This window comes from Thamnophis elegans, chromosome 11 (genome assembly GCF_009769535.1).
Source record: "Thamnophis elegans isolate rThaEle1 chromosome 11, rThaEle1.pri, whole genome shotgun sequence".
Lineage (NCBI taxonomy): Eukaryota > Metazoa > Chordata > Lepidosauria > Squamata > Colubridae > Thamnophis > Thamnophis elegans.
Window position 1 is genome coordinate 22,094,301 of NC_045551.1, and position 15,564 is coordinate 22,109,864.

The 15,564-nt window shown below is 39.7% G+C and overlaps 1 protein-coding gene across 1 annotated transcript in view; it reads right to left on the reverse strand.

Moving 5' to 3' along the window:
- Positions 1-15,564, reverse strand: part of GLRA2 (glycine receptor alpha 2) — a 165,746-nt gene that overhangs the window by 134,396 nt on the left and 15,786 nt on the right. Inside the window, 1 exon segment of the mRNA XM_032226714.1 lies at positions 1,649-1,716. Coding sequence (XP_032082605.1) covers positions 1,649-1,716 — 68 coding nt within the window.

Here is a 15,564-nt window from a genome sequence, read left to right on the forward strand (position 1 = left end):
ATAAAATGTAAAGAAGTTTTCTGCTGTTGTCCCAGAGTGGAAGAAATCCTGAAAGTAGGGGGAGGGACCCAATACTGTTGTTTCAAACAACCTCTAAAAGCAGGAGCTAATCTCACATGCTAATTGACAAACATAATCTGCATTATATTTAACTGAACTGGCTCACAGACTCGTGCTTAATGATAAATAGAAATGTGTGGCCAATTTGTGAAATCCAAGGCATAGTTGATTCAAGAATTTAAATAGTATGATCCTTTAAAATGAAGAAAGCTAACAAGGGGATGAGCTTATCAATACTAATGGAACAATGCTTACGGTATATTTCTTTTTAACAAATGTGAACTGAAGGATGACTGAAAATATTTCAGATGTGTCTCCATTCTGGGGAAGACACAGAAGCTCTGTTCCCATAGTGGAAATTATTTCATAATCCTGTCTCCCAAGTACAGATATACTAGGGTATGTGGCTGCACACTATTAGAGGAGCTGGTTTTATGTTGCTAGTTTGGGCTTCCATTTCATGTCCTAATTTTATGTTTCCTTTCTCAAGCAGAGCGAAAAATTAATAAAAATGCATGGTGAAGTGAACTACAGATGGATTTGAAGTGGGATTCTCTTATTATTTCTGCAATATCTCCTACGTGGCTCTAATATGTGTGAGAAAGAAGAGGAAAGAAAATTCTGCCAGTTTCCATATCATCTTGCTAGTCAGCCACTGAATGTGGGCTGGAAGCAACCTCTTAGCCTTATCTCCACCATTGCTGTTGTTTCCTTGCTCTGGAGTTTAAAATTTTGAATTGCTTTCATGGCATTTTCCTCTTGAAAATAAAGTTGATGTCTGTAATATTCCAGAAGCAGATGGCATAACCTGAATAGGTTTTGTTGTACTTGGCACCAATTATATGTGAATAAAAGCGAGAGAGACCAAATGCTTCAAGTTTACCCAGCACACTTAGTTGTTTCTCCTTCTGCTATTCCACTAAATTAAGAAGAAAATCAGTAGATGGAATAGATTACTAATAGTGTTCTTTCATACTATGAATTGATTTGTGATACAGTTACCAAAAGAGTTGGCCATTGTTAATGTAAGCAAAAGCTATGATTTGGGCAATTTTTCATGCAGAGTTAAAAACATAAGGCCTGCCTTATGTTTTATGTTATATTGCCAGTAGGAAATATAAGAAAGATAACTGCTTCAGTTAGCTGATTTTGATCATCATGAAATATTGTTTATTGTAATTTTATTCTGCCTTGTAGAACTGATACAGGTAGTCCTCAACTTACAACAGTTCATTTATAGTGATTGTTCAAAGTTACAACAGCACTGAAAAAAGTGACTTATGATCAAATGGGCAAAACTCACTTAAATGTAGCAACATACACCTGGGGCTCAATTATGGTCGTAAGTCAAGGACCGCCTGTATTTTTCTATGCTCACCATTTGTTAATATATTTAATTTGAATGCTAGGTAAAACAAAAACCACTTCACAAGGTTTTTTTTTCTTAAAAATGACTTTTTAGATTTTTCTGAAAGACACTAAACGTTCTGGTCAGCCTCACATCTGAGGCTTCCAGATTTCAGAAACCTCAGATCCATGACACATGCCTCTCCTTCACAAGATGGCTTCAATAGGCAACCCCACTCACCATTGTAGTTTCAGCTATTGAACCAAAGCTGTTGATAAATATGTTGCAGGTAACATTTACAGGAGGACCTGCAAATTGAATAATAAATAGAAAAAAAATGACAGTTTGTGTTTATCACATATATCAAGGATAGTTGTTTCAGTGCCAGTGGCATTGCCGCACTTACCATTGTGGTTTCTGTGACTGATCCAAAACTGTTGATAAAAATATTGCAAGTAACGTTTACTGGAGGACCTGTGAAATGCAATAAAAATGTTGCAATATATATATCATAGAAAAGTTCTTCTCCACCAGCATCTATGCAATCTGAAGCAGTAGTTGCTGAAATTAAGCAAAACGTGAGACACAACAACAAATGATACAAATCCTGATCAATTTTTCTAACCTTCCTTTTTTCATTGCAGTGAACATTATTAATCCAATTTATGGTTTAATGACAAATGCAGCAAAAATGATCTTGAAACACAAATAGTCATTGTGATCTGAGACAACCATAGGATTCTCTGCAGAGAAAGTACTGTCATCTGGAATTCTCATCCAGGGGTGGGTTCCTGCCAGTTCTAACCTCTTCTATAGAAGAGGTTCCACAAATCTACAGTGCCATTTAGAACAAGTTCCATCTCCCTCCCCCCGCCCATCCACACATTATCAAGATGAAGAGTGAGAGGAGGAATTCTGGGAGTTGAAGTCCACAGGTCTTAAAACTGTCAAGTTTGAACATCTCTGGGGGTTTTTCTGAACGCTTAGGGGTTCAAGAGTCTTGTAACTTGACAGCTTTAAGACTTGCACACTTCAATGCCAGAGTTCCTGAGACAACATGACTGGAAGAGGAATTCTGGGAGTTGAAGTCCACAAGTCTTAAAGCTGTCAAGTTTGAACACCCCTGGGTTTTTTTTTCTAAAGGGTTATGGGTGCAAGGGTCTTGTAACTTGACAGCTTTAAGACTTGTGTGCTTCAAATGCCAGAGTTTCTGAGCCAACATTTTGGTTGCTAAGCAAGAGCGTTGTTAAGTGAGTTTCACCACATTTTACAAGTTGGCCATGCCCACCCAGTCACATGGCCGGCAAGCCACTCCCACCTGGTCACATGGCCAGCAAGCCACTCCCACAAAGCAGGCCACAACTACAGAAGAGGTTCTAAAAAAATTTGAAACCCACCACTGTTCTCATTTCTGATAAATTGTACAAAAAACAACTGAGACTAAATTATTTGAATGCATTGTTTTCCTACATATTTCCCTTAAAGTCTTAAATCAGAATAGAAAGAGGAGAATGGCTTCTTAGAAGAAAGCCACATAGCATGAGGGAGCTAAACTAACTTCTGATATTATTCTTGGGTAAAAGTGGGGATTTACATAAACTTTTTATGTTTTATGATTTATGCCATCCAATTGTGTTAAACAAACAACCTTAAAACAAGACTGTCTTCTATAACAAGCAAAGTGTAAAACTGGTGACAGTGTATTTTAGGGACAGGGGGATCCTCTGTTGGAATAGTTGTTTCATTCTTATCCTTTTTAAAGACAGCAAATATAAAGGAGATAGAAAGGTGGTAGTGGTCTAGCTGTAGCCAAGAACTAAGCAACTTAGCTGATAGCAACTAAGCAGATATTAGACAACATGCTTTCTCATATTAAGGTACTGCCAGATATTATTCATAGTCAGTATGTATGCTATATATATTATGTATAAATATGCAATATACTGTTAGCACTACAAACATATAATGCTAAAAGTCATAGAAAAACCATACACTAGTATTATCTTTTTACTAAATAAATGCACAAGGGAAAAAGAGATGAAATCAGGTGTAGAAAAATTAAGTAAGTAGTAAGAGAAATTAAGATATCCAAAACAGAAATGACATTAGAATGAAAGTTCCTGATTTGCAATGCAAATTTTAACTATAATATTCCAACAGCACTACACATAATAATCAACCATAAGCAGATAATCACTGAGATGGAAGAATACTAGTTTCTGTCCAATGGGGAGGGAGGGAGCAATGGGCATTTGGGAGAGGAAGCATGAGGGTGGTATGAGAATTGCTGAGAATTGATGGGGAGACTTGGACTCAGAGAGCATGGCTTGTTTAACATTTTCAAGGCCAACCATCTTGCGCAAATTCATTCCAGATATGATAAAGATCTTAAAATGGAAGGTTTCCATGATAAAATGACTGAGTTAGATAAAATTTTGATAGGTACTGATGAAAAGGTAATTAAAAAACTATATGGATATTTATTAGAAGTTAAGCTAGAAGAAGAACAAGTTAAAGAATCTATGATTGCTTGGGGGGAAAACTTGGCAAAAATTGTGGTCTCAAAATTATAAAATGGCAATGTCAACAGCATATAAAGAAATTTTGTATAAGATGTTTTACAGGTGGCATCTATCCCCAACGAGAATAGCAAGAATGTTCAAGAATAAATTGGAAAAGTATTGGAAATGTCATCAGATACCAGGTTCATATTACCATATGTGATGGACTTGCATAGAAGCTAAAAGATATTGGACTAAAATCCACACCTGGTTGGAAAAAATGATACAAAAACATATAGACTTTAAACCAGAAATCTTTTTATTGGGAATTATACCGGAAACATACAATAGAGAATTGAAATATTTGATTGTAAATGTGTTAACAGCAGCTAGAATTGTATTTGCTATAAATTGGAAAAATGTGAAAATACCAATGCAGGAGGAAGTTATTCACAAAATAATGGAATGTGCAGAAATGAGTAAATTGACATTTGAAATTAGAAAACAAGAAGATGAGCAATTCTATAAGACATGGGATTTATTTTATCAATGGTTAGATAAAAAAACATGGAAATGGAAGATACTAGAGAATGTTATAATACAAGAATAATAGAATGATATTGAATATAATGTAAAGATATATTATTATTGGATAGATTGAAGATGATGTAATGAATTGTTATAATATAAATGATCCCAATATTTAATATATCTCATTGAAAATGAAGGAATAAATAGTGATAGTCATACAAATGAGGTATAATGATAATAAACATATTCGATTTGATAATATTTGATTTCATGTAAATTGCAAGTGATGACTATGGAAAGGATACACAAAAACCTTGTAACCAATTGACACACTGTATGTAATGGAAGATGGTTTATGTTTTATGTCTTGTTTGTCTATGTCTGTCTAAAAATTTAAAAAAAAATTAAAAAGGCCAACTATCCTGGGAACAGCATGCACAAGGGTGGCATGGAGCACTTGGACCAGAGACGTTCCCAAAACATCATTCTGGATGGTGGTTGGACTCTGTTTGCCTGACTACTGGGGGGTGGGCTATGGGGTAATTTTTAATTTGTCTTGTTTGTGCATGTTTCCTTCAAACCTTGCCTGATGTTTGCTGCGTTCAGTTCGTTCTTAGTAAAAGTAAGTGGAAATGAGAATGGGAAAGCAGAAAGAGACTCTGAGTTTCATAGTGGCATGTGAGATGCCAAGATCCCTCTTGCTTGGACTGTCTTGATTCCAGAAATGGAACTCTTATATGAACTGGAGGAAAGGGTTCTTAAAACTTGGCAGCCAAAAGCAGCCAAAAAAGGGGAAGCGATCCCAATGCCCAGAGGAAAGAAAACAAAAGAACTGAGGGAGTTAAGGGCAGTCATGTAGGAGCACCCAAAAAGTGACCCCAGAATCCCCAAGGAGTACTGGGATCTACAAGATCTGTTTAGTGAGAAAGACTCTTACGCACTCCTCCTCATCACCCCACTGATTGTGGAATTGAAATCTTTCCTGAGATTAAACTCCAAAAACCTAAACTCTACTCAATGCCTCCATGAGAGCTAGAGGAGCTTCACACATTCATAGACAAAAACTTTAAACTTGGATTTATTCAACCACCTAGACCACGAGTGGCAGCCACAGTGTTGTTCTGTGAGAAAGAAGATGGAACCCTTCGTTTGATGATTTTGCCTTTGGCATTGACTATAGAGGACTAAATGCTGTGTGCATAAAAAATGTTTACTCATTGCCTCTGATGAAAGACACGCTTGCATACGGAGCCAAAGGCAAAATCATCACCAAAATAGATTTGCAGGAGGCTTATTACTGGGTTTCAATCAAGGAGGGCGATGAGTGGAAAACTGTGTTTAGCTGCCCTCTGGGATGCTTTCAATTCCAAGCACTTCCCTTTGGTTTGCAGAGAGCCTCTGCTGTTTTCATGCAACTGTTCAATGAGGTGTTACATCACTACTTATATAAAGGGGTGCTGGTGTATTTGGATGATATTTTGATATATACTGAGACTATGGAGAATCATGTGAAGTTGGTGTGAGCAGTCCTAAAAAGACTTCGAGCAGCCGAATTGTATGGAAAGCTCTCTAAATGAGAATTTCACCAATATAATTGATTACCTGGGTTACTCACTCATGAAGGAGTAGTGATGCATCCAGTAGATATGGCCCCTCCCTACATTAGAAAGCAATTACAAAGTTTCTTAGGCTTTGAACTAGGAAGCAATTGCAAAGTATTTTAGCCTTTGCCAATTTCTACTGGCAATTTATCCTCTCATTTGCCAAAATCACATTACCAATCACCAACCTTTTAAAAACTAAAGGCAAGGGTAAACTGAAGCCAAGTCAGCCACTGACTTGAAAAACCTCAACAGCTCTCCCAAAGGTGCTTTTTTTTTTAAGAGGCAACTGGACTTTCTGGTTTTTCTTTGAAGACATTTCATTTCTCATCCAAAAAACTTCTTCAGTTCTGACTGAATGGTGGGAAATGGAAGGCTTTATATTTTTTGCAGACACCAGGTCCTTTACACTCTTTTAGCAAGTCATTAAGGTCACCTGGAGGTTTATCTGTGTCATCAGGATCATCTGAGTGGTGCAAATTGGTGTGGAGCCTTCTTGGAACTATTGAAAGGACTTTGTTGTAAATTGGAGATAGATGAGATGAAAAAAAAGCACCTTTGGGACAACCATGACCTGGATGACTGAGAATCTCCATAGACAACTTCAACAGCTGTTTGTGATGGAATCTGTGCTAAAGCACCCCGACTCAAATGATCCTTTCATAATTCAGGCAGATGCTAGTGATGTAGCTGTGGGAGCTGTAATATTACAAGAGAAGAGCCTGCTGCAACCTTGCATGTATACCTCTAAAAAACTTACTGAACCTGAGCAGGTGTGTGCAGTATGGGAGAAGGAGGCATATACAATATGGGTTTTGCTTACTTGATGGCATTTTCTAGAATGAGCAAAAACACTGTTTGAAATGTGGACTGATCATAAAAATCTAGAGGCTCTGAAAAACCCATTAAAACTATCCCATAAGCAAGTCCACTGGGCTCAATACTTTAACAGGTTCAATTTCACCCTATACTATATTCCAGGTGGAAAGAGTTTTATGGTGGATGCTGTATCCATATTGCCTCAATACAATAGTATTAAAGCCAAAGTGGTTTGACTAGTCATTCCCTCTAAGCAGCTAGCCACTCCAGTGACCACTAGATCTCAGGGGAGAAAGGAGTCTGAGATCATTTCATTTCATTCATTTCATTTACTTTACTTTATTTGTATGCCGCCCTTTTCCCTGAGGGGACTTAGGGCGGCTCACAATTCGGGGGGAGGGAAGGACAAAACACGTTACATACATGAAAACAATACATCATTAAAAAATGCAACAGTTATACTATTCGCATGGGGTTGAAGTCTTTAGCCCCAGGCCTGTCGGGACAGCCAGGTTTTAAGGGCTACGCGGAAGGTCTGAAGGGTGGTGAGGGTACGAATCTCCACGGGGAGTTCATTCCATAGGGTCGGAGCAGCCACCGAGAAGGCTCTCCTCCGGGTAGTTGCCAGTCGACATTGACCGGCTGATGGAATTCGGAGGAGGCCTAATCTATGGGATCTTATTGGCCTAGTGGAGGTAATTGGCAGTAGGCGGTCTCTCAAGTACCCAGATCCAATACCATGAAGGGCTTTGTAGGTGACAACTAGCACCTTGAAGCACACCCGGAGATCAACAGGCAGCCAGTGCAGCTCGTGGAGGATAGGTGTTACGTGGGTGAAACGAGGTGCACCCACGATCACTCGTGCGGCTGCATTCTGGACCAGCTGAAGTTGCCGAATACTCTTCAAGGGCAGCCCCATGTACAGCACATTGCAGTACTCCAGCCTAGAGGTCACAAGGGCACGAGTGACTGTTGTGAGAGCCTCCCGGTTCAGGTAGGGACGCAACTGGTGCACCAGGCGAACCTGGGCAAATGCCCCCCTGGTCACAGCTGACAAATGATGTTCAAAAGTCAGCTGTGGGTCCAGGAGGACTCCCAAGTTGTGGACCCTATCTGAGGGGCGTAGTATTTGACCCCCCCAGCCTGAGAGATGGAGCACTTGGCCAATTAGTGGGAGGGAAGCACAACAGCCACTCGGTCTTATCTGGATTGAGTACAAGCTTGTTAACCCCCATCCAGTCTCTAACAGCCTCAAGGCCTTGGCTCATCACGTCCATTGCTTCATTGAGTTGGCATGGGACGGACAGATACAGCTGTCGAATGATCTGTGCAAGAAGCTGAAAGAAGTGCTAAAAATTGATAAGTGGCTCATTGCTCATAAGAAGGAATGCACCATGTGTGATGGACTGGCCTTGGTTAGAATTAAATGTGCCCTTGAGCTTGAGAAACACAATTTTACAGGGTGCTCATAACTAAGTCTGCAGGACACTTTGGTTTCATTAAAAACCCTGCACTTGATGAAGCAGAAATTCTCATGGCCCTTCTTTGAAAAGGACATTAAAAGCTCTGTGGCCAGCTGTCCAATCTGTGAAGTAGCAAAGAGACCATCAGGGAAACTGACAGGACTCTTGAAAAGTATGGCAAGTTCACAAGCACCATAGAAAGAGATATCTATAGGCTTTCTAGTGGAACTACCTGAGAGTTGGGAAAACACTGTTATTTGGGTCATTATAGACCTTTTCTTGAAACAGGTACATTTTGTCCCTTGGTACAAGATTTTCTCTGCAAAAATGTTAGCCAAACTTTTTGTGCAACACCATTGCATGGTGCTCCTGAATACATCATCTCTGATGGGGGGGGTGCACTTCACATCACAGTTTTGGTGGGAGTTTTTGAAGCTGTTAAAAACCATCCAGGGCTTAAGCTCCTCTCACCATCCTCAAACTAACAGAATGTGTGAGAGAATTAATTCAATCCTGGTACCCCAGGTGCTACACTAATTACTAACAGGACAACTGCCAGTTGTCATGGAAATGAGGAGGGAGGGAACAAAGGATATTTGAGAGGGGAAGCATGCAGGTGGTGTGAGAGTGGAATTGCTGAGAATCAATGGGGAGGCTTGGACTCTGACAGGTCAGTGTTTTCATTTTTTTTTTCATTTTAATTTTATTTGTATGCCGCCCTTTTCCCGACTCAGGGCGGCTCACAACTCAAAGGGAGGGGGGGAAAAAAACAAAGTTACAAAAAACATAGAAACCATACATAGTTAAAAAAAACACAACAATCATACCGTTCGAGTGGGGCAGCGAGTCTTTAGCCCCAGGCCTGTCAGAACAGCCAGGTTTTAAGGGCTATGCGGAAGGCTTGGAGGGTGGTGAGGGTACGAATCTCCACAGGGAGTTCGTTCCAGAGGGTCAGAGCAGCCACAGAGAAGGCCCTCCTCCGGGTAGTTGCCAGTCGACACTGGCCGGTTGATGGGATTCGGAGGAGGCCTAGTCTGTGGGATCTAATTGGTCTAGTATAGGTAATTGGCAGTAGGCGGTCTCTCAAGTACCCAGATCCAATACCATGAAGGGCTTTGTAGGTGACAACTAGCACCTTGAAGCGTACCCGGAGATCAACAGGCAGCCAGTGCAGCTCGCGGAGGATAGGTGTTACGTGGGTGAACCGAGGCGCACCCACGATCGCTCGCGCGGCTGCATTCTGGACAAGCTGAAGTCGCCGAATACTCTTCAAGGGCAGCCCCATGTAGAGCACATTGCAGTATTCCAGTCAGGAGGTCACAAGGGCACGAGTGTTACATATTTTATGTTATATGTTATGAATATATCACAAATATAAGTTATGAATATAGAGGATCTGTAATACAGCCATAGATAGCCTTTTCATGAACTTACTGGGAAACTCACATTGCTGGAATGTGTATACTACCGACAAGGAAAGATTCTAAGTGAGTGTATGAATTATTTATTGTTGGTGATATGAGGTAGAACATTAGTCAGCATAAGAGATGTAGTGGATTACACTTTTCATAGAGTCATGGAAGAGGAAGTAAAAATGTGAAGTTCCTGACAAGACCAGGGCAATATGTACCATACATATGGATTCAGAGTAAATAAGCTGGATATAAAGAGAAGACTGGAATGAATCCAGACCTCTGAAGTTCAAGTTGGCTTTTGTTGGAGCAGGGGACATCCTGAGTCTGCTTCCCAGCCCACTCTAACACAGCATGATCACCTATGTTGAGAGTCTGTGTGAGTATTGTGTGAATGTGTAGCCTAGGTGGCCAACAAAACGTATAGCAACTTGAGTAGTCTTGTTGGGCATAGTTATTTGAAAAGCTTTGTTGAGCATAGTAACTTGAGTAATCTTGGTGGCCATAGCTTATTGTAGTAAGATAATTTTGAAATTAGAAAAGTATATGTACAAATATAAAGGAACTATTTAAGCTTAATTGCACACTTGCTTTGCTTTTTTTCTGAATAACACAAGAATAAAAGAACTATTGGAAAACTCTATTTTGAGTGGCTTGACTTCAGGTTTATGTTACCAGCTTTAACATCTTCAAAGGAATGGGATGCACAAGGGCAGCACAGAGTACCAGGATTAGAGGCGTTCTCAAAATATCACCCTGGCCAATGATTGGACACTGTCTGCATGACACTGGGGGGTGGAATCTGGGGTAAATTTCAATTTGTCTTTTTCATGCACATTTACTTCAAACCTTGCCTAAGTTTTGCTGCATTCAGTTCATTCTTAGTAAAACCTTTTCTCTGAATCTATAGATTTAAGGGTTTTCTTTCATAGGAATTGATTGGAGGCAGCCCCGACAATTTGTCTGAATGCAAATTGTTTCCAGTGTGATTCAGTTCAAACAGTTGTCTTCTCAAAGCACTACTAACCGAGCAATGCAAACTGTTCTGTTTTCATCATTTTGCCCTTCCCATTGCTATAGTATTACATATTTAATAATGTTTGCTTATGAACCTACATCTGCCAAGTACAAGAGAAAAAACATCGTTGATGTAATTAAATAATAAATTAATTTGTTTGTTTAATTGCTAATTAAAATTTGAATTGGAGATGGGTTTTCCTGAAAATATTAGAACCTATGTTCATACTCCTTTCCAATACCCAAAAAAGAGATTCAAATTAGCTTACTTCAGATGGGAAGGCCTAGTTCTCTGGAAAATATTCTAATACTGGAAAAAGTAGAAGGAAAGAGAAGAGGATTTCATATTCTATTGCTATTACTAAAGTATTGATCAATAGAGGGCTCAAGATTGAACTTCTGGCATATCCTTCAATGTCTTTCTAAAATGTGAAGAGAAATTGTTAATGACTACTCTTTGAGTGTAATTTGTGACACATCTATGTTTCTATTTAATTGTTATGCCATTCAAGCCACTCTTAACTGCTTTGCTAATAAAGTGATGTGATATTTTTCAAATGCTATCAATGGAATCAAGACATACTGCATTTCCGCAGTCCATTAAAAAAATTAGGTGAATAAAAAATACTAAAAAAAATTAAGACTAATCTGGCAATATTTGTTTTTGACCAATTTATGTGATTTTCTGGAAATAACTGCACTGTATTCAGGGTGCTTGAAAATCTATCCCTGCATTAAAATCTTCCCAGTACTGAAGTCAGACTGTCTGGTCTGTTGATTTTTCAATTTTCCTCTTTTTGAAGATAGAAATCCTAACTCTAAAAACCTTTGCTATTCCCTCAGTAAGCTAGCATTTAACTTGTTTTTCAGGCATAAAACTACCGCTAGACTATTATCTACTTCCTTAAGTACACCAGGATGCAATTCATCTCATCCTATAAATCTAAATTCATTCAAATAGCAGGATATTCCTGAAGATATTTATATTGATATTAAGTTTCAATACTCTCCTGATCATTACAGTTTCCTGGTGGAATATTTACTTTTTAGTTGGAAAATACTGAACCAAAACAGGAGTTGAGTAGCTTTATCTTTTCTTTATTACCTGTTAGCATTCTGATCTATTTGTCAAACAATTGGTATAATGTTTATTTTATTTTCTTTTTAGTTTGAACTTCTTATAAAATGCCCTTTTTCTTATTCTTATCCTTCTTCACTATTTTCAGCTCACTCCATCTATCTCTTTCTGGTACAATCTCCATAATTCCTGACTTGGTGTCACACACACATACATACACACATGTTTATAAATGTATACATATATACACATGCATACACACACACAAACACATACACACACAACCACACACGTATATATGTATGTCTCTAGATATCCTAATTAATTTTTTTTTCCAGATTGTTAAAAAGAACCAAGCAACACAGCCTTACTATATGCCATTCTAAATTTAGTAAGTCAACTTTTTCTGAGAGGTCAATGAACAAAGCAAGCACAATCCCTGGGAGAAGACTGAAGAGGATTCAAAATGCAAAGCATATTCTTTAACATTATATTATGACACATATGAAAAATAGTTGCAACCAGGATCACTAGCTGAGGAAAAGGAACATAACCATGGAGGAAAAGGAATGAGAGGAAAAGAAACGAGACTAGACATAATGTTGGAAAGATTTTTTTCTCACAATATTCCAAATGTTATACAATATTGTAGCATTTGAGAATTTTTCACACAATAGAATAACTATTTTCTAATATTTGTTCCTGTCTACTATGCAATGTTATGTCAGCATTCAGTTTAAGTTGGTTTAATAATGACTTACTGTACCACTGCTCTTGAGTCTTATTCAGGTAGGGCAAAATATGAATATAAACTTTTCAAAATAAAATAAACAAAAATATGTGTGATCCACAAAAGAAATAAAAATGTTGCAGTCAAATAAGCTTGAGTTATGACAATTAATATTTTAGATACACTCTAAAATATTTTTTTCTTGTGCTCTTCTATTATTTCTGCTTTCTTAGATGGACTATAAGCCTGACATCTATATTCAGCTTCTATAGATGTCAGCATAACATACGCTTCAAACAGTGGTGGATTGCTGCCGGTCCGCACCGGTTCTCACGAACCAGTTCGTCACCGGACCCGGAAGTAAGTTCCGGAATGCCTGCCCAGCCCTGTCGCTCGCTCACTCACTCGCCCATCTGGAAGCAGCTCCATTGCTCGCTCCCCCTGCCCGTCCGCACTATCCTAGTCCCACCCACGGGTCACTGATTGGCTGGCTCACCAATCGCCCCACCTGCCTCTAAGAACCCTATCTAAACCCACTTACCTTTTTTCCTGCTTGGATCTCTATTGCTGCCTGCCGACTCCAAGGAGGTAAGTAAGCTGCAAGTAAGCGCAGGGCAGGGGGGGCAGCGGCAGGCCATCTGGAGCAGCCTGCCACAGCCCTGAACTATAAGCGAGTCCAGTGACCTTTTGCGGCCTTGCAAGGATCCCGGGCTCGCTTATAGCACAGGGCCGCATGGCCACCAGAAAGCATGGGGTGGGGGCAGGAGCTTACGCAGTGCGGTCAGCATCTTGGACAAGTTCGGGGACCTCGCAAGGCCTTTGCAAGGTCCCTGGACTTGCCCAAGATGCCAGGCCACCAAAAAGCATGGGCGTGAGGGCAGGCGTGAGGGCGGGCGTGAGAGCTTATGCAGTACAGCCAGCATCTTGGACAAGTTCAGGGACCTCGCAAGGCCTTTGCAAAGTCCCCAGACTTGCCCAAGATGCCAGGCCACCAAAAAGCATGGACACAGGCACGAGGGCGGGCGCGGGAGCTTACGTGGCGCGGCCTGTTTCCTAGGATCTCCTAGGTGCAGTATGGATGGTATTTTGTGCTGGCCACACTGCATCCCCAAGCCCTCCTGTGCTGCATTCTGATGGAGCCAGAGGGCAGCAGCAACAGCAGCAGGAGGAAGCCGGAGCTTGTCAAGCCACCACGGCGAGGCGTCCCCTGAGGAGCTGAGAGCCTTGAGAGAGGGTGAGTGTGAGAAAGTTCCACCTGAGGGAAGGCAAGAAGGCGCGGGGAGGGAGCTTGGGCAACTGCCACAAGTTTGCTGCGGGGGAAAAGAAGGTGTCTTAGACTTCTTTGAATGGGCAGTTGGGGGGAGGGAGGAGATAGGAGGTGAGGGATAGTGGAATCCTTGCTGCTTTCTGAGCTTGGTAGTTTTCTTATAGACATTTCATTACCAAACTAGGTAACATCATCAGTACTAGAAGGGAGTGGGGTTAGGGGAGAAGGAGAAGAAAGTTAGGACAAAAAGGAAAAAGATAAGGAGGGAGAGGACTGTAGGTTTCTTTGGTGTTCTCTGAACTTGGTGGTTTTTAATTATTTTTAGGGAATTTTTATTTATTTATTGTTTATAGAATGTTTATTAGAAGAAATGTTATTCCTTTTTGCAAATGTTTTATTTGTGATGCAATATGTTGCTTTTAAGTGTACAGGTTGGTGCATGGTTTGTGTGTCTCAAGGTGGCTGCTTTTCTATGGGCATGCCAGGTTGGTGCAAGGCAGCTTTGCCAGATTTTGTGTGTTTCTGTGTGATACCTGGTTGTTTAGGTAATTGTGAGGTGGTTGCTGGTTCTGTGAGCTTCCTGGCATTGTCCTTTATAATTTCCCACAAGGCCTTGATGGTTTTTATTCCAGTGGCTTTGTCTTTCCTGTTCTTAGGGTTAGGGAAAAAAACTGGTTTCATCTGCAGTCTTTTGGGGGGAAATTGTTACTTTTCGGTGTTTTCCTGGCACTGTCATAGTTTGTGTCTGTGAGTGTGTAATGTCCCACAGTTATCTACACATTAATAATGATCAAGTACTAATAATATTTCCTTATACATTTTAATGACCTTTCCTTACATAATTGGTGTTTTCTTTCATACTTTTAGATTTCTAATTGCTGTTTCTGTTTGTTAGTAATTGATAAAACAAATCCCACATGAAAAAGTATTCGAAGCCTTCTTGATTTTGTCAATTTATTCATTCCTGCACATTCTAATATGTATTTATTTTCATATCTTTGTTTTTTCCACTGTTGTGCAAACACAATTCCAACAGCTGTTAACATGTGTAAAATTAAATATGTATTTATTCCCTTTGAAATACTAGTAGTAAGCTATTTACCTTCTGTAAGTAGCTCTTTTATTGTTTTGTGTACTTATTTTAATCTTATTTAAGTAGTAAGTGCACAAAATATTAATTTTCCTTTTTTATACCTTCTTTTTGTAGATCATCCATTGGGGCAAAGAATTCAGTGACATCGTCTTGGCCACTCCCATCTGATCACATGACTGCCAAGCCACTCCCACCTGGTCACATGGCCAGCAAGCCACTCCCACCTGGTCACATGGCCAGCAAGCCACTCCCACAAAGGAGGCCACACCCACAGAGTAGGTTCCAAAAAATTTTGAAACCCACCACTGAAATAAACCATGTAGTAGCTATCATCTTATGATTTCTGCATCTCTTCTGTCAACCCAAAAGTACTTTTCTGGTTGCATAAACACTCTGAATAGGTGAGGAAGATGTTAACCTGTAGTAAAGCCTACATGTAGGAAGCAAGAATGCTGCCTCTTTAACTGATACAATCTAGATATATCCTAGGGAAGTAACCTGAAGCATGACATGAAGTATTCCAACAGCTGTTAACATGTGTAAAATTAAATATGTATTTATTCCCTTTGAAATACTAGTAAGTAGTAAGCTACTTACCTTCTGTAAATATCTCTTTTATTGTTTTGTGTACTTATTTTAATCTT